Source organism: Furipterus horrens, unplaced genomic scaffold (genome assembly GCF_987537825.1).
Source record: "Furipterus horrens unplaced genomic scaffold, mFurHor1.1.pri manual_scaffold_7, whole genome shotgun sequence".
NCBI lineage: Eukaryota > Metazoa > Chordata > Mammalia > Chiroptera > Furipteridae > Furipterus > Furipterus horrens.
In genome coordinates this window covers 74,126,382-74,148,998 of record NW_028327177.1, presented here as the reverse complement: position 1 = coordinate 74,148,998, position 22,617 = coordinate 74,126,382, and the positions used below count along the sequence as shown (strand labels likewise).

Genomic DNA, 22,617 nt, shown 5'->3' with positions numbered 1-22,617 from the left:
ATATCTGAAATTTTACTGCCTATGTTTTCCTCTAGGACTTTTATGGTGTCATGGCTTAAGTCTTTTATCCATCTTGTGTTTATTCTGGTGTATGGTGTAAGTTGGTGGTCTAGTTTCATTTTTGCGTGTTTCTGTCCAATTCTCCCAACACCATTTGCATTGAATCTATAAATTGCTATGGGTAGTACGGACATTTTAATGATGTTGATTATTCCCATCCATGAACATGATGTGTGCTTCCATTTATTTGTTTCTTCCTTAATTTCTTTCTTCAGTGTTCTGTAGTTTTCTGAGTATAGGACTTTTACCTCCTTGGTTAAGTTTATTCCTAAATTCTTTATTTTTCTTGTTGCTATAGTAAATGGGATTTTTTCCTAGTTTTTATCTCCGATATTTTATTGTTGGTGTACAGAAATGCCTTTGATTTCTGAATATGACTTTGTACCCTGCTATTTTGCCAAATTCACTTCTGAGGTCGAGTAGTTTTTTGGTGGAGTCTATAGGGTTTTCTGTGTACACTATCATGCCATCTGCAAATAATGACAGTTTTACTTCCTCTTTTCCAATTTGGATGCCTTTTATTTCTCTTTTTGTCTGATTGTTGAGGCTAGAACTTCCAAAACTATGTTGAATAGAAGTGGAGAAAGTGGACATCCTGTCTTGTTCCTGATCTTAGGGGGAAAGCTTTTTTTTGCCCATTGAGTATGATGTTGGCTGTAGGTTTCTCATATGTGGCCTTTTTTATGTTGAGGTATGCTCCTTCTATTCCCACTTTGCAGAGTGTTTTTATGATAAATGGGTGTTGTACTTTATCAAATACTTTTTCAGCATATATTGATATGATCATGTGATTTTTGTCTTTCATTTTGTTTATGTGGTGTATTACATTTACTGATTTGTGAATATTAAATGATCCTTGAATCCCTGGGATGAATCTCACTTGCTCGTGGTATATGATCTTTTTAATGTGTTGCTGGATCTGGTTTGCCAATATTTTGTTGAGGATTTTAGTATCTATGTTTATTAGCCTGTAGTTTTCTTTCTTTGTTGTGTCTTGACCTGGTTTTGGAATCAGGGTAAATCTGGCTTCATAGAAAGAGTTTGTGAATCTTCCCTCTTCTTGGATTTTTTTTGGAATACTTTGAGAAGGGTAGGAGTTATTTCTTCCCAAAAGTTTGATAAAATTTGCCTGTGAAGCCATCCAGTTTAGGGCTTTTGTGTGCTAGGAGTTATTTGATTACTGCTTTTACTCTTTCTTCTCTGCCCCCGAAAACCAATAGTTTGATTCGTATTTTGAGAGTCTTATAAATTCCTCCCTTTCCATCAGTTGTGTTGCTAACTCTCTGGTTCAAGCTCTGACCACTTCATTTATTACAAAATCCCCTTGATTAGTTTGTCCATTACCCTGACATTAGCTTAGAATTATTAAAATGTCACCTGACTGTTCCAGTTCATTGTGAACCCAGTAAAGTCCTAAAGAACAGAAATCTGAGCTTTAGTGTCTTCTCTGGGCCTTCGTACAACTTAAATGAATAGTGTTTATTATTTATGGAATGAGCAATACCATGTTGTCTAGAAAATCCTTAGTCATTTAGTGAAGTTACATCATCACTCGCCCTGTGTAGTCTGTAGTTTATTCTGGATTAGCCCCTCTGACTTATCTTGAATCCAGCTCATAAACCCATCAAGTTTTATTCCTACCCACAAGTTCCCTATACTATAGAGTAAGCTATTGTTTCTTGGCAACAAATCCTTTGTATTTTTGTATTTTTCTGTTCTTTTCTCCATATCGACTTGTAAAGTATTGCTACTTCAGCAAAGATAGACATTTCTATATTGTTTTAGCCGTATAGCTAGCCGGTCAGTCCTCTCAAAACAGTAGAGTATATATGAATTATATACTGTTTTCAGATGTCTTTCGTAATTATCAGTGTATTTGTTAATTAATAAAACCAAGAATATGGTCAATTAAATGTGGGAGGGGTGAATATTGCCAAACTATTAAGTTATTTAGCTGTGTTCATTGTCTGTTTTTGTTTCCTTATTTTCTCTTCTTTTTTAAATCTAAGGGAAAGAGATGAAGAATATCAAGAAATGTCATCTAAATCAGCAAAAATGGAAATACCTTATACTCTTCTAGAACAAACACAACCTGCTATATCCTCAATGTCGAAAAATGAGGAGCAGCATCTATCTAAGAATAAGCCAATGGTGGGAAAAACAGATAACTTATTTACAGATATGGATTCGAAATCCACTGTGAAAAATTCTGCCAATAAATCTCTTTCTACAGAAAAACTAAGATTAGAAAAAAGGAAAATTGATGATAAAGCCGTAGAAAATGAAGTATTAGAAGAATTATTTAAGAGCACAAAACCAGAGTTAGAAATTGAAGTGAAAATTCAAGAACAAAAGGAATATGTAAAAATTAGAAAAATGCCAAGATTGGATATAGAAACAAATGACTCTTTTAATGATAAAACAATACCAGAAAGTAACAAAATATCTGTAAGTAACATTTTTTAATGAAAAATATTGCATGTAGAAACTCAGAAGGTTAAAAAGTATTTTAGATATTTGTATTGACAGTATGATCACCTGTTATGTTTCCTTGAAGAAAAAAATAGTATCTTTAACACCCAGTATTAAGTATAAGAATTTGTGGGTTGATAAGGTAAATGTTAAAAAAAAGACCAGTTCTTTGACAGTAGATAATAAATGACAGCCAATAAAACTGTTATTTAGGATTGTTTAATAGATTTCCAGGCTTTACTATTGTATCAGACATTTGGCCATGAATGTAGATATAGGAGATGCTTTAATAGAGGAACTAAAGACAGAAAGATGAAGAAGGTTAGTGAAACAACATATCAACTAAATAAATCTTTAGGATAAATCCTATATAACATCATTAGGAATTTTTTTTCATTTTTGATCTTTAATGTCCTATCCTGTTTTGATGCATGTTGATAATTGTTTTGCCCACTTTGGTCTAAGAAATGCTTCGTTACTTCCTATCTTATGCATCAATAAGTTGCTTACTATCTGTACACTGATTACCTCATTATGTGAGAGCACAGACCTCATGAAATACAATTTAATATTCTGGTCTCCCACCTAGGTTCATTAGCTCCACTCATTCATGGCCACATGTGGTTATCCCCTCCTATAAACCACTGTTGGGTAAGGACAGGACAGTAAAAGGATAGGATTAAGTAATTGTGAGGTACAATGCTTGTTGAGAACCTGGTGTGTATCAAGCACTATATAAATGAATAACTACTATTGAAAGAAAAATGTGTATGTCCTATTTAGCCTATATATTGGCATCTTCACACAAGGGAGAGAATCCTTGTTACTTATTTCTTAAGAGTAAATCCCAGATGTCCACGGTGGAGCAGCTGCATCAGAATCATCTGGTGAACTTGTAAATGCGGCTTCCAAGAGTAGAGCCCCAGAGATCCTGACTCAGTGCACCCAAAAAAGTTCCTTTATTGTATTAGTTAGAATTCCTTTGTGGTCTTTAAAATTCTAAAATCAGTGGCTTAAATAAGATAGGATCCTTTTTTTTTTCCGCTATAGAAGCAGCCCAGAAGTAGGTAAGCAAAGCTTCTTGGCTGTTCCATGTTATTAATTTCCTGGGAGTCTGCCTTCTTGCTCTGTGAGATGGTACCTCCAGCCATTACAGTGACGTTCCATGGAGGAAGCATGGTCCAGAGAGGACAGGGTGAAAGCCTTTCCACTAGAGTTTCTCCCCATATTCTAAGGAGCTTCCTCAGAAACCCAGCTTGATAATTTGGTTTATTAGCTGAATTTAGACATGGTCTGTACAATTCCCTGTCTAGGAGATGCTTTAAGCCTGGCACATGGCTGTCCCTAATGAACTTATCATTGTAAGGAAGAAAAAGAATGGATACCCTGTAGCCAGATTGAGAACTTCAGAGAAAGAGGGCTCTTTTATTATCAAAGGTTGAAGATCAGCTGAGATTAATTAAACCAAGTGGTTTAAATATCTTATAGGTCACTTGTAGAACAAATGCCACTACAGTAGAGATCTAGGTAAGTTAGCTTAATGTGGCGTGTGGTGAAATCCAAGCAATGATTTCCTAACCAAGTTTAATAAAATCACATCTCCATAAAGATATGTTTATTCTATATCAGTTGTGAATCTACATTGTCATGTTAGCTCTAGCCTGTTCCAGAACCTGTGCCAGGGCCTCTTATAGGTGCTTAGTCTTTATTTATTTTATTATTTAAAATTTTATTGTATTTTTTTTCATTACCATTTATCCCCCTTATACCCCACTCTCTCCACTGTTGTCCATGTCCATGAGTCCTTTTGCCTTTTTGCTCAATTCCTCCACCTCCAGCCACGCCCCACACACAACTGAGCTGTCAGCCTGCCCTCCATCTATGAGTCTGTCTCTATTTTGCTTATTGGTTTAGTTTGCTCATTAGATTTCACATATGAGTGAAATCATATGGTGTTTGTCTTTTCTCTGACTGGCTTATTTCACTTAGCATAATGTTCTCCAGGTTCATTCATGCTGTCACAAACGGTAAAATTTTCTTCTTTTTTACAGTCAAGTAGTCCATTGTATGAATGTCCCATAGTTATTTTAACCACTCATCTACTGCTGGATGCTTGGGCTGCTTCCATATCTTGGCAATTGTAAATAACGCTGCAATGAACATAGGGGTGCTTATGTTCTTTTGAATTGGTGTTTCGTGTTTCTTTGGATGAATTCCTGGAAGTGGAATATTTTTAATTTCTTGATATATCTCCATAGTGCTTTCCACTATGTGGCTGCACCAATCTGCATTCCCACCAACAGTGTAAAAGGGTTCCCATTTCTCCACATCCTCATTAGCAATTGTTTGTTGATTTATTTATGATAGCCATTCTGACTGGTGTGAGCGGTTATCTCATCGTAGTTTTAATTTTTATTTCTCTGATGATTAGTGATGTTACTCGTAGCAATATTTTTTCTGATATATCCCCTCGGCAAGGGAAACAAAAGAAAAAAAAACAAATGGGACTACATCAAACTAAAAAATTTTTGCATAGCAAAGGAAACCAACAAAATAAAAAGACAGTGCACTGAGTGAGAGAACATATTTGGAGATACAGTTCATAAGGGTCTAATCTCCAACATTTATACAAAATTTATAAATCTCAACACCAAATAAACATGAAATCCAACTAAAAATGGGCAAAGGATCTGAATAGACAGTTCTCCAAAGAGGACATGCAGATGGCCAATAGACATATGAAAAGATGCTCAATGTCAATTAAGTGTTTAGTCTTTAGAAAATTAGTCCCCAACTTTGGGCCAAGATGGAGGCATAAACAGATACGCTGCATCTTCCTCCACAACTAAGAAGGAATACAACTACCTCAAAACTAGAAACAACCAGAAGTTCCAAAAAAATCAAACTACATGGAAGTCCAGCAAACAAAGATATAAAGAAGAAATACTCATCCAGACAGGTAGGAGGGTCGGAGCCAGGGCAGAGAGGATGTGGTGTGGTGGTGGCAGCAGCAGCAGCAGAGGCAGGCTGGCAGAAAGCACAGTCACACGTTTTAAAAAGTCAGGAGGGACACCCGGGGAGTATTCCCAGCTCCTCACCAGACCTTGAGGCTCATGGTCCCAGCACCGGGAAAAATCAAGCCTCATTGCTTCTGACTGTGCAGACCAGCGGCGGTTGGGGTGGAGGCAGAAACTGCCAGTCTCTCAGCAGAGTCCGCTTGTTTAAAGGGCCCCCACAGTCCTAGAACATCTGCAGACCCACCCACTCTGGGAACGACAGCCAGGGCAGCAGCTAGAGGGTCGCCAGTCAGGTGCGGAAGTGGGAGAGGTGCCTGGAAAAGGGGTGAGTGCTGGGCTGGTGGCATTGTTGCCTCTCAGACCCCTCCCCCACATACAGCACCACAATGTGGTGAAACTGGTCTCCCTGTACTGACAAATCCCTAAGGCTCCGACAGATCTACCTGGGACATGGAGGCAAACAAACACAGGAGCCTGCCAGAATGAGGAGACAGAGAAGTACGGCCCAAAAGGGGAAACGGATCAAGGTTCCAGTGGAAGAACTAAGCGAGGAGGAGATAGATAACCTAAGAGATGCAGAATTCAAAACACTGTTGATAACAATGCTCACTGGCTTAAAAGATAATGCTTGAGTACAGCAAACACATAAGAGAAGAAGTGAATGCTATGCTAAGTGAAATGAAGGAAAATCCACACAGAACCAATGGTGAAGGGAAGGAAACCGGGGTTCAAATCAATGATTTGGAACATAAGGAAGAAAAAAACAATCAACCAGTGCAGAGTGAGGAAGCAAGAATTGAAAAAAATGAGGAAAACTTCCCAAATTTTGCGAAGGAGGTGGACATACAGGTCCAGGAAGCAAGGAGGGTCGTGGCCGAGCTGAACCCAGAGGGGACCACACCAGGACACATGATGACTGAGATGCCAAAGGTGAAAGATAGTTCTGGAGGCAGCAAGAGAGAGGTGGAGAGTTGCCTGCAGGGGTGTGCCTATAGGACTATCAGCTGATTTCACAGAGGACACTTTGCAGGCAGGAAGGGACTGGCAAGCAGTATTCAATATGATGAAAGGCGACCTGCAACCAGGGCTATATCCAGCAAGGGTATCATTTGGAATAGAAGGGCAGATGAAGTGCTTCCCAGACAAGGTGAAGCTAAAGGAGCTCATCATTACCAAGCCATTATTATACGAAATGTCAAAGGGACTTAAGAAAAAGAAGATCAAAACTAGGAACACTAAAATGCCAACAAAGTCACAACTATCAACCACTGAATCTAAAAAATAAGAAAATCCAACTAAACAAACCAGAACAGGAACAGAATCCTAGGTATGGGGATCATTTGGATGGTTATCAGCTGGAAGAGGGGAGGGGGAGAAATGGAGAAATGGTGCAGGGACTAAGAAGCATAATTGATTGGTACAAAATAGACAGGGGGATGTTAAGAATAATATAGGAAAGGGTGAAGCCAAAGAACCTATATGCACGACCCATGGACATGAACTAAGGTGGGTGGGATTGCTGGAGGGAAGAGGGGGTACTGGGCAGAGGGGAGCAAAGGGGGAAAAAATTGGGACTACTGTAACAACATGATCAATAAAATATACTTTAAAAAAAAGTTAAGCCCTGTCATATTAGTGTGAAAATGTCTTTGCTTCGTGGTACTCTTTCCTCCTGTATTTATTTGTAATTTTCTCTGATATAATTTTATTTTCTTTTTCTCATTATCTGGTCCTATTACATATGTTAATCTTTTTCAAATATCCTTTTTGTTTCTCAGTTCTCCCAGATTGTTCCACAGCTCTGTCTAGTAGTGTTTGTGGTTTTAGTCACAGAATTTTCTGGTCCATCTTGTATGGCTGCTAATTAATCTTCGTAAATATCTACTTTGACTGCACGTTCTCCAAAGGCTCATGTCACTAAGGAAGTGGGCATTATAACCCAGGCTAAGAGATACAAGAAGTATGCACCAGACCCCAGTGATGTGGGAAACATTAGGCAAGGCTTTTGTGGACCTGAAAAGATCTTTCATTTAAATACCGAAGTTCACGTGGTATGTAATATTATTAGGGAATATTATTTTATTTTTCCGTATGATTCTGTAGCATAATTTCCTTTGTCCTTATTTTACTATTTCAGAATTCATGATATTCTGAATAAAAATACAGTACAAAATAAATATGTTGTAGACTTTTGGAGAGTGAATAGCAATTAGTTGCCACACCTTTGGATATTCTAAAAGTTCAATTACTGTATTGTAGCTCTATAATTTTTAAGTGAAAATTTTGCTACCTTACACTGAAAGTAAAAATACTTTTGTAATTTCTAAAAACTTTATTTTGAGGTAGTTATTGATGTTCATGCTGTTGTAAGAGATTATATATAGAGGTCCCATATACTTTTCGGTTCCCTTAATTGTAACATCTTGCATACCTAGAGTATGTATCAAGGAATTGATGTGGGTACAACTCATCAACCTTACTCAGACAGTGTGATGTAATTTTTAATTCTTGCATTTTTGTCATTTTTAAGACTTTAAAATGTCTGAAAGTTTTTGTGGATGTTCATGGGTTAAAGGAATTGCACTTAATATCTAGCTACAGAAGTGATTATCAGAAAAATTATTTCTTAATCTTTTCATTTAAAAAGCTTTGCAGTTTTAAGAAGGCAAAAAGTGATATTTCTCATTGACATTAGATTCCTTGGTTATATTTCAGAAAGGCAATTTCTAAAATATGTTGATGGAAGAACTGACATTTTCCTACTTGGGGGTTTAAACAGAGATTCTAGCCTGTCGTGTGAGTTTCTGTAAGCTGAACTTGGCTTACAAAAAAACTATTGGCTAGATTCTCCTGCTAGGAGTTTATCCTGATATAAATGGCAATTATGCCTGAGTCTTGGCCTACTTTCAGTCTTCTAGCCTCCTTAAAATACAAACATGACTTGGCACCCTTGTTAACATTCTCCTTCCTAACAACACCCACTGTCACACATCTCTCCTTTACCTCATTCCACCTCCAATCCTAAATTTAAAAACTAGCATCTTCCAAAGCCCAATGCAATAGCTACCACTCACTGGACACCATCATTTGTTTACAGCAGCTCTGAAATGAAGCATACTCTATGAATTGAACAGATTCAAAAATTGACAGTAAGAGGTGTTAAGTAACTTGCCAGTGTCACATAGCTAGGTTTTGATAACAAGACAAAACACTGGTCTACCCTGCTGGAATAAGTCCAGGTGTCTGGGTAGGGTATAGTATGATTATCTGAGACAGGAAATAAAAACTTGCTTAAGAGGATGAGTAGGTGTGAAGGGGTGGGACAAGATGGGGAGCAGGTGCGGGGAGTGAATTGTTCTGCTTGTGAAAACAGCTTCTAATGGGAGAGATGCATGTGAGAGTACTCAGGAACAGGGCATGTGGTAGGCTTGCAATATAAATCTTAATCTCACTATTGATAAATAGGCATTAATATATTTTAGTCCCTAAGCAAGCACAAAGTATATTTGTTTTTCTGTCCTTTCTGTCCAACTTATTAAAATTTTTCTGTATTTTTATTACTGAATTGTTGAAAATGTTATGTAAAATAGTATACCTCTATTGTATCCAAAGGCACTGTAGTTTTCACTGCAAGTATTAGAAAGCCATCTGTGTAATACAGTTTTGTCCAGAACATAGTCTGGATATATGAATGTAAAGGAAGAGTATGATTATATACAAGGCAGTCTTCAGTTTATTACAGATAAACATCTCAAATAATTAAAGTAACTTCTTGGATTAAGGGTGATTTAAACTGAAATTTTAAACATAAATTTAAATAAAATCCCTTAAAAGTGTTTGTTTTTATTTTTAACTGTAAAAGTAATAGATAATAATATAGAAATATGGAAAATAAGAAAGAAAAGTGACATTTGCTGATAATTCTGTTGTAACTATAGGTAAAATTTTGGTGCTTCCTTTTTTAAATCATATTATGTAAACATGGACTCCACCGTTAATGTAATTTTATAGCCATTTTTAGACACATTATGATCATTTCTCATATTATTAAGTATTCCTTACGTATATTACTTACGTGACCTTAGATTGCTTCCAGCCCTTTGTTCTTATGACTAACTCGTACTACATTATATTTTCTACGTATATTTCTATTCTCATCTCATAGTTTCTCTAAGAAAGATATGTTTTAAAAGTATATTTTATTGATTATGCTATGATAATTGCCCCAATTTTTCACCCTTTGCCCTTTTCCTCCTGGTACCCTCATTCCATCCAGCAGTGCTCCCACCCTCTTAGTTCATGTCCATGGTTCGTGCATGTAAGTTCTTTGGCTTCTCATTTCCTACACTATTCTTAACATCCCCCTGTCTTTATTTTGTATCTGTTTTGTACCTACCAGTTATGCTTCTTAATCCCTGCACTTTTTCACCCATTTTCCCCCTTCCCCCTCCAATGATCTCTGTATCTATGATTCTGTTCCTGTTGGTTGTTTGCTTAGTTTGTTTTTTAGATTCAGTTGTTAATAGCTGTAAATTTGTTGCCATATTAATGTTCATAGTTTTGATCATCTTCTTTTACTTAAAGAAGTCCCTTTAACATTTCATGTAATAATGGTTTGGTGATGATGAACTCCTTTAGCTTTACCTTGTCTGGGAAGTGCTTTATCTGCCCTTCCATTCTAAATGATAGCTTTGATGGATAGAGTAGTCTTGGTTGTAGGTCCTTGCTTTTCATCACTTTGAATACTTCTTGCCAGCCCTTCTAGCCTGCAAAGTTTCTTTTGAGAGATCAGCGGATGACCTTATAAGAACCCCTTTGTAGGTAACTCTTCTCTTTCTGCTTTTAAGATTCTTTATAATCAGCCTTTGGCATTTTAAGTATGACGTGTCTTGGTCTATTCCTCTTTGGTTCCAACTTGTTTGGGACTCTGTGCTTCCTGGATTTGTATGTCTTATTTCCTTCGCCAAATTAGGGAAGTTTTCTTTCATTTTTTCAAATAAGTTTTCAGTTTCTTGCTCTTTTCTTCCCCTTTTGGCAGCCCTATGATTCCGAATTTGGTACGTTTGGAGATGTCCCAGAGGTTCCTTATACTATCCTCATTATTTTCAATTGTTCTTTTCTTCTTGCTGTTCTAGTTGAATGCTTATTTCTTTTTTTAAATGTATTTTATTGATTATATTGTTATAATAGTTCCTATTTTCTCCCCTTTACTCCCCTCCACGCAGCATCTCTCTCCCCCAGCAATCCTCCCCCAAGTCCATACCTATGGTTCATACATACAAGCTTTCTTCTTCTCTCTTTTCTTTTTTTAGTAATTATGTGATTATTTTAACAATAAAAAAAATTAACAATCCCTCCCTTTTAGATATTAAGACCCTTTGTAATCTTATAAAGGACAATGGGCAAAGGTCTCAAGCTCCTCTAGCTGATTCAAGCTGGACATGGTCGTCGTCCTACCTACCCTTGGGTCCAGAAATCCCTAATAAGAGTGGGGGTGTGGAGGGGAGGGTGGCCTTCCCACATGGGGAAGGATCGTGCAGACTCCAAGTCAGTGGCTGTCTCCGGACAACGGCGTGCTTGGTTTAACTGACTGGCATCCTTGTGTCCTGGGGGCAACAGATTTGGCAAAAAGGGTTAAAAGACATCATTCAATCCATAACCACTAGATGACAAAAGGCAGGGATTAATTTTTCAATATTCCACATTAGGGAAAAAAAAAAAAAAAAAAGAAAAGAAAAAAAGGGCTTCTTTGGAGGAAGGTGTGCTAGGCACATCTCACCTGTCCAAAACCCTTTTGCCCATTATACTTAGTTTGGGCTGAGGGAAATAGTTTAGGTTTCCCCCCTATCAGACCTCTGGGCCTTTTCTGTCCAAGCCATTAGGATAGAAAAGAGAAACCAGTTTTAAAGTGAAGCCCACAGACCACCCTATTCTTCACCAACCCAGACATTTAGTTCAGCCAAACCGTTGAGTCTCAGGAGGCAACGCTGCAGAGAGGATTAAGTGAGGCTTATACATACAGACAATCACTCAGGTAATGAGATCATAAGCTTATGCCCTTTGAAAACAGAAAACACATGTTAATTTATGTAACATAACCCACAAACAAGTCTCTAAATCTGTAAGACTGTCTTATTGGAAAGACATCCAGTTGCAAGGCACTTGACATTCTACTTGCCTGCAACTTGAATATCTTTGATGATACCACAGACATGGTTTAACTTTCAAGTGAAAACATATTTTAAGTGAAAAACTTTTAAGACGGTTAGCTGCACTGTGAATGCTTATTTCTTATGTTCCAAATTGTTTATTTGAATCTCAACTTCATCTCTGCCACTGTTGGTTCCTTGTAGATTTTTCTTTTTTTCACTTAATGTAACCTTCATTTCTGCCTGGGTCTTTTTTATGCTGTTGCCATACTCAATGAGTTTCTTGAGTATCATGATAACCAGTGTTTTGAACTCTACATCTGATAAGTTGGCTATCCATTTCATTTAGTTCTTTTTCTGGGGTTTTGTTCTATTCTTTCATTTGAGCCATATTTCTTTGCCTCCTCAATTTGGCAGCCTCGCTGCATTTATTTCTGTTTATTAGGTAGAGCTGCTTTGTCTCCCTGTCTAAGTAGTGTGGCCTATTGTAGAAGAGGCACCCGTTTATTGTGTGGGGCAGGGCCTTAAGTAATCACCAGGGAAAGACAACCTGCCTCACTGCTTTTTGGCTCTGTGTTGGGGGAAGGGTGGGAGAGGGCACAATGCTGCTGCCTGGCTTCTGGAGGTTTGCCCGGCACTTGCCCTGTTTCCAGTGACTTCAGTTATTCCTCATATGCACCTGGTGCCCTTCCAGCTTTAGCCCTTGTGCTGAATCCTAAAGGGTGTTGGTCTGCATATGTTCTAAGTCCATGCAGGCCCTTTAAGCGGAGTTTCCTGAGAACCCCTCAATTTCTTCTGCCACCCTAACCCCCACTGGTTTTTACAGTCAGAAGTGATGGGAATTTTATCTTCCTGGCACTGGAGCCCTGGGCTGTGTGGTCAGTCAGGGGCTGGGATCCCTCGCTCCTGAGGTATCCTTCCCAATTTTTATCCATCATACATGAATAGGGGACCCTCCGTTCTGCCGCCTCTCTGTGCCTCTCCGCCTCTCTCTTTGTGTCTCCACCCATCCTACCCATCTGGATGAATGTGGCTTCTTTAAATCCCTGGTTGTCAGACTTCCATACAGCTCAGTTTTCTGATGGTGCTGGGTGTTATTTGTTTTGAGGTCTAGTTGTAATTTTTTCTGTAGTTGTGTAAGGAGACAGAGCGTGTTTACCTATGCCTCTACCTTGACTGAAAGTCCTCTAGGAAAGATACTTGAAAATCAGATAACTCTCCAAGAGCATGACTATCTCTGAGGGTTTCAGAAAGGTAGTATTTTATAACTCCTTTGAACAACATTTTTTCTTTAGCAAGAAAATGAAGTTGAGAAGAAATGTGTGATCAAGAAAGAATTACTATGGTCAACCAAAGAAGACCCATTGGTGAGGAAATTTTTTAATTTAATTTTTGTAAAGGTTTGACTTATGAACCATCATCTCAACAGTTTCTGTCAGTGTACATTCTTAGGATTAACTATTTCTCTTTCTATATTTTGGTCTCATAATTATGCCTTCTTTGGAAATGGATAGGTCATATTATAACCATGATAGAGCAAAAGGAATATGGAGAAAATCCCAAGTGTAATTCTCTGCCCTCTATTCCATAGATAAGTGACCTTGAACAAATCATTCTCACATTTATGAACCTCAAGTCTTTTGTTTATAAAATGAAGTTGGCACTTTTCCAACAGTGTTATTGTTTCTATCAAGTAAAGTAATGGATGGGAAATTTTTCTAAACTCTAAAACACAGGAGAAAAGTCTGCGGCCGTTGTTATTTTATTAGAGTTTCTGATTACAGTCTGTCACTATCCAATGAACCTTTTGAATTCTTTTTTCTTCTCTCCCTGTCTTTATCTTAGTCCTGTTAACAACTTCCCTCTGAAAATATATAAAGCAATTTAAAAACAAATATGATCAGCCCGAGCAGCTGACAATGTTGATATGTAACTCTTAATAACAAATGATTTAAAGAATCTCAGTCTGCCACAGGAAGGAATCTTCAGGGTGATTTAATAACTGTTAATCCAGAATGAAAAGTTACTTTCAGTTAAAAAAGTAGTGTGTCCAGAATTAATTACTGATTTTTCTAAGATGTCAAAAATAATTTAAAAATATAAATTATTGAAAATTTAAGAAAGCTTAAATATAAGAACATGTGTAATGAATTTTATAATATTCTTTTGCGTACTTTCTTTTATCCTTGCCAAAGGATATGCTTACTGATTTTAGAGGTTAGAGGAAGTGGGGGAGAGGAAGAGGAATATCAATGTGAAAGAGAAACATCGATCAGGTTGCCTTCTGTATGTTCCCCCACCAAGGATCTAACCTACAACCTAGGAATGTCTCTGACCAGGACTCAAACCTACAATTTCTTAGTGTATGTGACAATGCTCCAACCAACTGAGCCACCCCGCCAGGGATGGAGTACAGTTTTAATGAGAAGCAGACAGTACTGAGATTTCTTGCCAAGAAAATATATACAAGAAGATAAATTGTTTATTGAGATGATATTTATTAAAATACATACTAAAAGCTACCCATATGGCTTTTAGCCTTCTGTCATAAATTAATGTGTTAAAAATATTTCTAAAGTTATTGAGTACTTGAATAAACAATTTTTCTGGTTTTCAAATAGATAGGATTTGATTGCAAATACAAAGTTCAGATTCCCGAAATAAACCTTTTAAACTTTTTTTTTTCCAGACATTTTGACTTTGTTTCTGTAGATCATGAAATGACAAGTAATTCTGCTTTTTCTTCCTTTTTCCTCTTATCCATCCCATCTTACCCCCATTAAGAACAATCACAGATTTCAGTATGGTGATGAGGTGCCTCTAAGGAAGGTGTTACTGACTGAATTTAGATCACTGGTGGTTAGTAACTGTGCCTCCAGAAATGTACCCAGTGTACGTGATGATTATGGTCAACTAAAGAATTTCAAGAAATTCAGAAAGGTATGTATTCCTTTAATTAAAATATCACAAGAGGGCTGTGTTTGAAATGTTTTTAGAAATACTGCATATTTAACCAGTAGTAAAAGCACTTCATGTTGAGAATTGATGCTATTTCTTCTGCATAAAAACTTTAACATGAACTAACAGTTAATATATGGAACACCTAGACTGAAACAAACTTCATTAAGACTGAGTTCTTTAGTGTGTGTTTACCTGATTTTCCCACCATAATCAGCATACTGAAAGGGTCCTCTGAGTTCTAGTGTTGATTTGTTACTACCTGAAGGGGTACTTTAATGCAGTACTTTATGAAGATAACAGATTTGTTGAAAATAACTGAACACATTGAATAAGAAAACTGGGCATTTTATTATTAACGTATATATATAAAATAAAATATGAATTCATACACTGTGTATTACCATCAGACCTGAGTTCCTCCTCTTGTCAGAACTAATAAGATTATTATTTTATCACTGTACTTAAAAGAATATTTCTGACCCAGTCTGTATTATTTTGTTGTCTATTCTGGGATATTTTTGTCCACCGGTAAACCTACTACTGACTGTTAGCTTTTGCTTATGTATTTGATAAGAATACAATATTTTTCCAAAAACAGTTTTCTCTAGAACAAGAGCTGTATGATTCTTGCTATAACCATTAGGTGTTGGAGCTTTTTTCTCTAATGTGAGTTACTATTAACATGTTTCAGTTAAATTAGTTTTCTGCTTACTATAGCAGGCTCTATAGGGTTCTAAATTCCATTTAAGAGGGAGAATCTCTTCTACTTAGACTGGAAGATGGAAATATCTCCATCACATGGCTCATTTACTTTTTCCCACCCCTCAGCCGTGGCTCATGAATTGCACAGGGACATTCTTTTCTCATGCTTACTTCATGTTCAGTGTCCTGCTTAAAAAAATCCCGTTGTTCAATCAAAATCCAAAATGCATACTAATTTTATTTTAAACTAATTGAGTTACCAAAGGAAAAACAATAATATTCACCATTGGCAAAGGAGTGGTCAAGAGATATAAAGCAGTACAAACTTCTGGAAAGTAGTTGGGAAAAACTTAAAACCCTTAAAAATACTAATAACCTGACAAGGAATTTTTTTGAGAGTGAATAAGAAATTCAATCCAAAATTTGCAGGAAAAGATGTTAGATTACTTCTAATGAAAGAATTTGTCTTAAGTTTTTCTTTATATACCCAAATGAATGACATGGCTATATTTGTACTTTTTAAATACTGCTTAATGATGAAACAAATTTAACATCTCCTTTCCAGTTCCTATTTTGAAAATATGTTCCATAAATATTAATAATTTATTACTTGCCCTAAATACAATATTACCAGTGTGTTTGTTATGCATTTCCATGTATTTTTTAAGCACTTTTTTGTTTGTAAGCAATTAAAATTTCAATTAAAAGTATAGGCTGTTGAAATCTCCAAGATCTCTTGCTAGGGATGTATAAATTAGAAAGTTTGAATACTTCAGTATTCACAAGTTCTAGAAAGGATTTAGGCTTTGATATCTTTAGAACACAGAATAATACTTTATAGTGTGTGTGTGTTCACCTTGAGTTGCTTTAATTTGTGGAAGATGAGCTAAGATCATTTTTTAATAAAACCTCCAAAATCAAAATCTTAAATTCTCTTAGTACATAAATTCCAGTTACATATCTAAATACGAGTATAATAATAGTCAAAATACAGGGCAAAAACACATGGCTGTAACACAGTTACCACTCTGTTTCATGCACTATCATTTATAGGATTATATATGTCTTTGGCACTTAGGTTACATAGGATTTACAATCCTTGTTTTTTTATTTTTAATTTAAGTATATTTTATTGATTATGCTGTTACAGTTGTCCCAATTATTTTCCCATTGCCCTCCTCTGCACAATACCCTCCTTCCCTCCAACAGTCCCTCCCCTCTTAGTTCATGCCAATGAGTCATGCATGTAAATTCTTTGGCTTCATTCTTTCCTATACTATTTTTAACTTCTCCCTATTTCGTTCCTATCAATTATGCTTCTTGATCCCATTTCCTCCTTTCTCCCCCTTCCACCTCCCTGCCGATTACCCTCCAAATCATCCCCATACTTATGATTCTGTTCCTATTCTGGTTGTTTGCTTAGTTTTTTTTTTGTTGTTGTTGTTGTTCTGTTTTAATTCAGTTGATACTCGTGAGTTTGTTGTCATTTTAATGTTCATAGTTTTGATCTTTTTTTTTTTTTTCTTAAATTCCCTTTAACATTTTCATATAATAATGGGTTGATGATGACGAACTTCTTTAGCTTTACCTTGTCTGGGAAGCACTTTATCTGTCCTTCCATTTTAAATGAAAGCTTTGATGGATAGAGTAATCTTGGTTATAGGCCTTGCTTTTCATCACTTTGAATACAGTATTCCCTCACTTATCATGGGTATTACATTCTAGACCTTCCCACGAAGTAGGAACCTTACATTTATTTTAGTATTTATATATTTTTTAAGGCTTTATAAACCCTTCTCACACACTTATAAACCATTCCCAGTCCTTTATTAACCTTTCCTACTCCCTTATTAACCTTTTCCACACTTTTATAAACACTACTTATGCTCTTAAACATATTCTACACTCTTAAACCTATGTAACTTTAACAACATGTGTATATAGTACCGCAAAATCCCGCGATATAGCGAAAAATCCACAATAAATAAATATAATATTTTTAAAAATCCTGTGATACAGTGAGGTCGCAATAAGTGAACCGCGATATAGAGAGGGAGTACTTCTTGCCAGCCCCTTCTAGCCTGCAAAGTTTCTTTTGAGAAATCAGCTGAGGGTCTTATGGGAACTCCTTCGTAGATAACTCTCTGCTTTTCTCTTACTGCTTTTAAGATCCCCTCTTTATTTTTCACCTTTGACATTTTAATTATGATGTGTCTTGGTGTGGTCCTCTTTGGATCCAACTTGTTTGGGATTCTCTGTGTTTTCTGGACTTGTATGTCTATTTGCTTTGTCAAATTAGGGAAATTTCCTTCCATTGCTTTTTCAAATAAGTTTTCAACTTCTTGCTCTTCCTCTTCTCCTTTCAGCACCCCTGTGATTCAGATGTTGGTATGTTTAAAGTTGTCCCAGAGGTTCCTAATCCTCTCCTTGTTTTTTTCAGTTCTTCTTTCTTCTTCTGTTGCAGTTGAATGTTTATTTCTTCCTTTTAGTTCCAAATCATTTATTTGAATCCCGGCTTCCTTCCCATCACTGTTGGCTCCCTGTATATTTTTCTTTGTTTGACTTTACTTCTTCCTTTATTTTGTGGCTGTACTCAGTCATTTCTCTGAGCATCCTAATCACCAGTGTTTTGAACTCTGCATCTGATAGGTTGGCTATCTCTGTTTTATTTAGTTCCTTTTCTGTCGGTTTGTTCTGTTCTTTCATTTGGGCCATATTTCTTTGCCTCCTCAATTTGGCAGCCTCCCTGTGTTTGTTTCTGTGTATAAAGTGGAGTTGCTTTGACTCCGTGTCTTGGTAATATGGCCTAATGTAGTAGGTATCCTGTGCGGTCCAGTGGCACAGCCTCCCCTATCACCCAAGCTTGTTACTTGAGGTGCGCCCTTTGTGTGGGCTGAGTATACCCTCTTTTAGTTGAGCTTTGGTTTCTGTTGGCAAATGAATGGGAGAAATTTACTCAGGCCGTTCAGCTGCAAAGACTGGCTGTGACCACTACCACTAACCTCTGCCTTCTGTGGAAGATCAGCAGCTGTGCAGGGGCAGGGTGGTGGTGCTCCAGTGTGGTCTGTAGCTGTCCACTGGGTGCGCTGGCCCTGAGGTTTCCTGGGTGGTGCAGACCAAGGTCAGTCACCACCCATGTTCTGCTCGGGCCACCCTGCCTGATCTATACGGCGATCTGTTATTCCTGCTACTTGTGCTGGACTTGGAGAGGCCCAGGCGAAGCTCAGCTGTGAATCTGAGCTATCTGCTGGTGGTTTCCAGCCTAGAGCTCACTGAGGCCAGCTGTTGCTTGTTTGATAGGATTTAGGAAGTTACTAAGCATGAGCCAAGACCATACATTCATATGGAAAAGCAGCTTGTGTGGGCCAGTAAGTTGGGTGGGGCGGAGTCTCTGGGAATCTTCAGTATGGGTCAAGCAGTGTTAGCCAGGTTGATGGAGTCTCAGATATGGTGCTAGCTTGCAGGCTCTGTGTGGGGAGGATTTAGAAAAGAGGTGATGGCCTCTGCTCACCTTTATGCCAGACACTTCAGTTCCTCCTTATATACCACTGGTGCCTTTCAAGCTGCTATCGTGGTGCTGGAGCTCAGAGGGAGTGAGTCTGAGCAAATGAGTCCATGTGTGGGTTCTTTACGATGAACTGCTTGGGGCTCCATCAGTTTCTTCCACCAATCAATCCCCACTGATTTTTGCAGCCAGAAGTTGTGGGAACTTACCTTTCTGGCACTGGAACCCTGGGCTGGGGGGGCTGGTGTGGGACTGGGACCCTTCCTCCTGAGATATCCTTCCCACATCTTTATCCATCACAAGTGGGTGAGAGACTAGCCCGTTCTGCATATGCGCCCTTCCCACTCATCTTAATGGACATGATTTCTTTAAGTCCATAGTTGTCAGGCTTCCATTCAACTCGATTTCTGACAGTTCTGGCTAATGGTTGTTGTATATTTTAGTTGTAATTTTGATGTGGAGCCACATCTGCCTACGATGATTGTCTTAAATTGTTAACGTAGTTAACCTTATTATTTAACAGGTCACATTTCCTGGAGCAGGAAAATTTCCACAGATCATTGGAGAATCAGATCTAATAGCTCATCATTCTCGAAAGAATACAGAATTAGAAGAGTGGTTAAAGCAGGAAATGGAGGTTAGTAGAAAGTGAGGCCTGGTAACATGTTTGATTTGCATTTTAATTATTGTGGTTTCCTTAGAGTAAATTCTTTAAAACCAAACTTAAGTGACCTGAGGTTGGTTATTCAGGAAAATTCCTGAGTTACAGAGCATTAAGATTCATTTGCACCTTTCCATAACACTTCTTTAAGGGACTTCTACATTTATTTGTTTAAAAAGTGGGACCTAAACAAATGATTTAAGTTTACATCCTCATGTAAAGGGAAGAAAAAGACTTAAGCCACAAAAATTTAAAAGGAAACTAAAGACGAATGATCATATAGTCATATGGAGGGATAGATATTACAAATATATCGATATAGTGGAAAGGACTGGGCTTTCTAGTTCTGGGAATTGTCTTTCAGCAGTTCAGAGAATTTCTCTTTTCTTGAATACTACCTTTTTCCTGTTTTCTGTAATGTCTTTTTGTTCTCTGTTTCTTGGTTTTTTTTTTTGTTTTTTTTTTGGTTTTTTTTTTTTTTGGTTTTTCAATTACAGTTGTCCCCTTTTCCCCTAATTTCTCTCCCCCACCCAACCCACCCCCTCTCCCGCAATCATATCCCTCCCCGTTGTCCATGTCCATGAGTCTTTTATATGGGTTCTTTGACTAATCCCTTCCCTTACTTATCCCCCTTCTCTCTCTCTCCCCTCCCCCCTATTGACTGCTATTCTGCTCTTTGTTCTATTTAGTTCCTTTGTTTGTGTTGTTCTTTAGTTTCCTGTATTAGGTGATATCATATGGTATTTTTCTTTCTTTGCCTGGCTTATTTCACTAAGCATAATTCTCTCTAGTTCCATCCATGTTGTTGCAAATGGCAGGAGTTCCTTCTTTCTTTCTGCTACATAGTATTCCATTGTGTAAATGTACCACAGTTTTTTGATCCACTCATCTACAGATGATGGGCACTTAGGTTGTTTCCAGCACTTGACTATTGTAAACAGTGCTGCAATGAACATAGGAGTGCATAGGTTCTTTTGAATTGGTGTTTCAAGATTTTCGGGTATAATCCTAGTAGTGGAGTCGCTGGTTCAAAAGGCAGTTCCATTTTTAATCTTTTGAGGTAATTCCATACTGTTCTCCATAGTGGCTGCACCAGTCTGCATTCCCACAAACAGTGCAGTAGGGTTCCCGTTTCTCCACATCCTCGCCAGCACTTGTTGTTTGTTGATTTGTTGATGATGGCCATTCTGACTGGTGTAAAGTGGTATCTCATTGTGGTTTTTATTTGCATCTCCCTGATGGCTAATGATGTTGAGCATTTTTTCATGTGTCTATGGACCTTCTGTATGTCCTCTTTGGAGAAGTGTTTGTTCAGGTCCTTTGCCCATTTTTTAATTGGGTTGTTTGTTTTCTTGATGTTGAGTCGTATCAGCTCTTTATATATTTTGGAAATCAGTCCCCTGTCTGTGATGTCATTGGCAATATGTTTTCCCATATGGTTGGTTTCCTTTTCATCTTGCTGATGTTTTCTTTTGCTGAGCAGAAACTCTTCAGTTTGATGTAATACCATTTATTTATTTTTTCCTTTATTTCTCTTGCTTTAGGAGATGTATCCGTGAAGAGATTGTTACGTGAGATATCTGATATTTTCTTGCCTATGTTTTCCTCTAGGACTTTTATGGTGTCACGGCTTACATTTAAGTCTTTGATCCATCTTGAGTTTATTCTGGTGTGTGGTGTAAGTTGGTGGTCTAGTTTCATTTTTTTGCAGGTCCCTATCCAGCTCTCCCAGCACCATTTGTTAAAGAGGCTCTTCTCACTCCATTTTATGTTCCTTCCTCCTTTATCAAAGATTAGTTGACCATAGAGGCCTGGGTTTGATTCTGGACTCCCTATTCTGTTCCACTGATCTATATGTCTGTTCTTATGCCAGTACCATACTGTTTTGATTACAGTGGCTTTGTAGTATTGTTTGATATCTGGTATTGTGATTCCTCCTGCTGTGTTCTTCTGTTTCAAGATTGCTTTTGCTATTCGGGGTCTGTTCTGTGTTTCTTAAAGGAGCCTTGATACTGCTTTCAGTAGCAGCTATACCATTTTACATACCCACCAAAAGTGCACAAGGGTTCTAATTTCTGCACATCCTCTCCAACTCTTGTTATTTTCTGGCTTTTTGCTAGTAAACATCCTAATGGGTGTGAGGTAGTATCTCATTTGATTATGTATTTCCCTAAGGATTAATGATGTTGAGCATCTTCTCATATGCATGTTGGTCATTTGTATGTATTCTTTTGATAAATGTCTATTCAAATCCTTTCCCATTTTTAATCATTGTTTATATTTTGTTGTTGAGTTCTAAGAGTTCTTTCTATATTCTGGATACTAACCCCTTTTCAGATAACCTGACTTGCAAATATTTTCTTCTTTTCTCTGGGTTGCCTTTTCTCTCTGTTGATTGTGTTCTTTGGTACACAGAAGTTTTAAATTTTGATGTAGTTCAGTTAATCTATTTTTTTTTTCTTTTGTTACCTGTGTTTTTGGTGTTCTATTCAAGCAATCATTGCCAAATCCAATATCTGGAAGCTTTCCCCCTATGTTTTCTTCTAAGCGTTTTTTAGTTTTAACTCTTACATTTAGACCCTTGATTCATTTTGAGTTAATTTTTGGATGTAGTATTAGGTTAGGTTATAACTTCATTCTTTGTAGTTAAGTTTTTACACTTTGATTTAATGATACATGAGCACAGCATCTTGAGGGTGGGGAGAACTTTAAAGTCAGTTATACTGTTGACAGATGCTTCTGAGGGAAACTTGCCTTAATGCCTTATTTCATTGGTAGTTGTAAACTTATCTATCGCATTTTTCTCCAAAGAGTCTTTCTAAGTTTTGAAAAGGTAAAAGAAATTGTTAGATAATATTAATAGTTGAGTAGTAATGATTTTTAATATTTAGTTTCGGTTCTTAAACTTTTTATTATAGAAAGTTTTTAAATACACACCAAGTAAAGAGAATAGTAAAAAAAAAAAACACCCCCAGCACACAACTTCAGCATCATCAACACTGTGCACGTCTTGCTTTATCTACTCTCTTTCCCAACTTTTTTTCTTTTTGTGGAGTATTTTCAGGCAAAGCCCAATTATTTTATAATCTC

General features: G+C 37.3%; 1 protein-coding gene across 2 annotated transcripts in view; it reads left to right on the top strand.

The window, feature by feature from the left end:
- Positions 1-22,617, top strand: part of NBN (nibrin) — a 68,842-nt gene that overhangs the window by 29,199 nt on the left and 17,026 nt on the right. The window contains exons 11-14 of one of the 2 annotated variants that reach the window (XM_090283816.1): positions 2,070-2,508; positions 12,994-13,065; positions 14,483-14,638; positions 19,390-19,503. In XM_090283816.1, coding sequence (XP_090139942.1) covers positions 2,070-2,508; positions 12,994-13,065; positions 14,483-14,638; positions 19,390-19,503 — 781 coding nt within the window. The remainder of the gene's footprint in view (positions 1-2,069; positions 2,509-12,993; positions 13,066-14,482; positions 14,639-19,389; positions 19,504-22,617) is intronic. The other variant, XM_090283817.1, reaches the window with a different exon arrangement.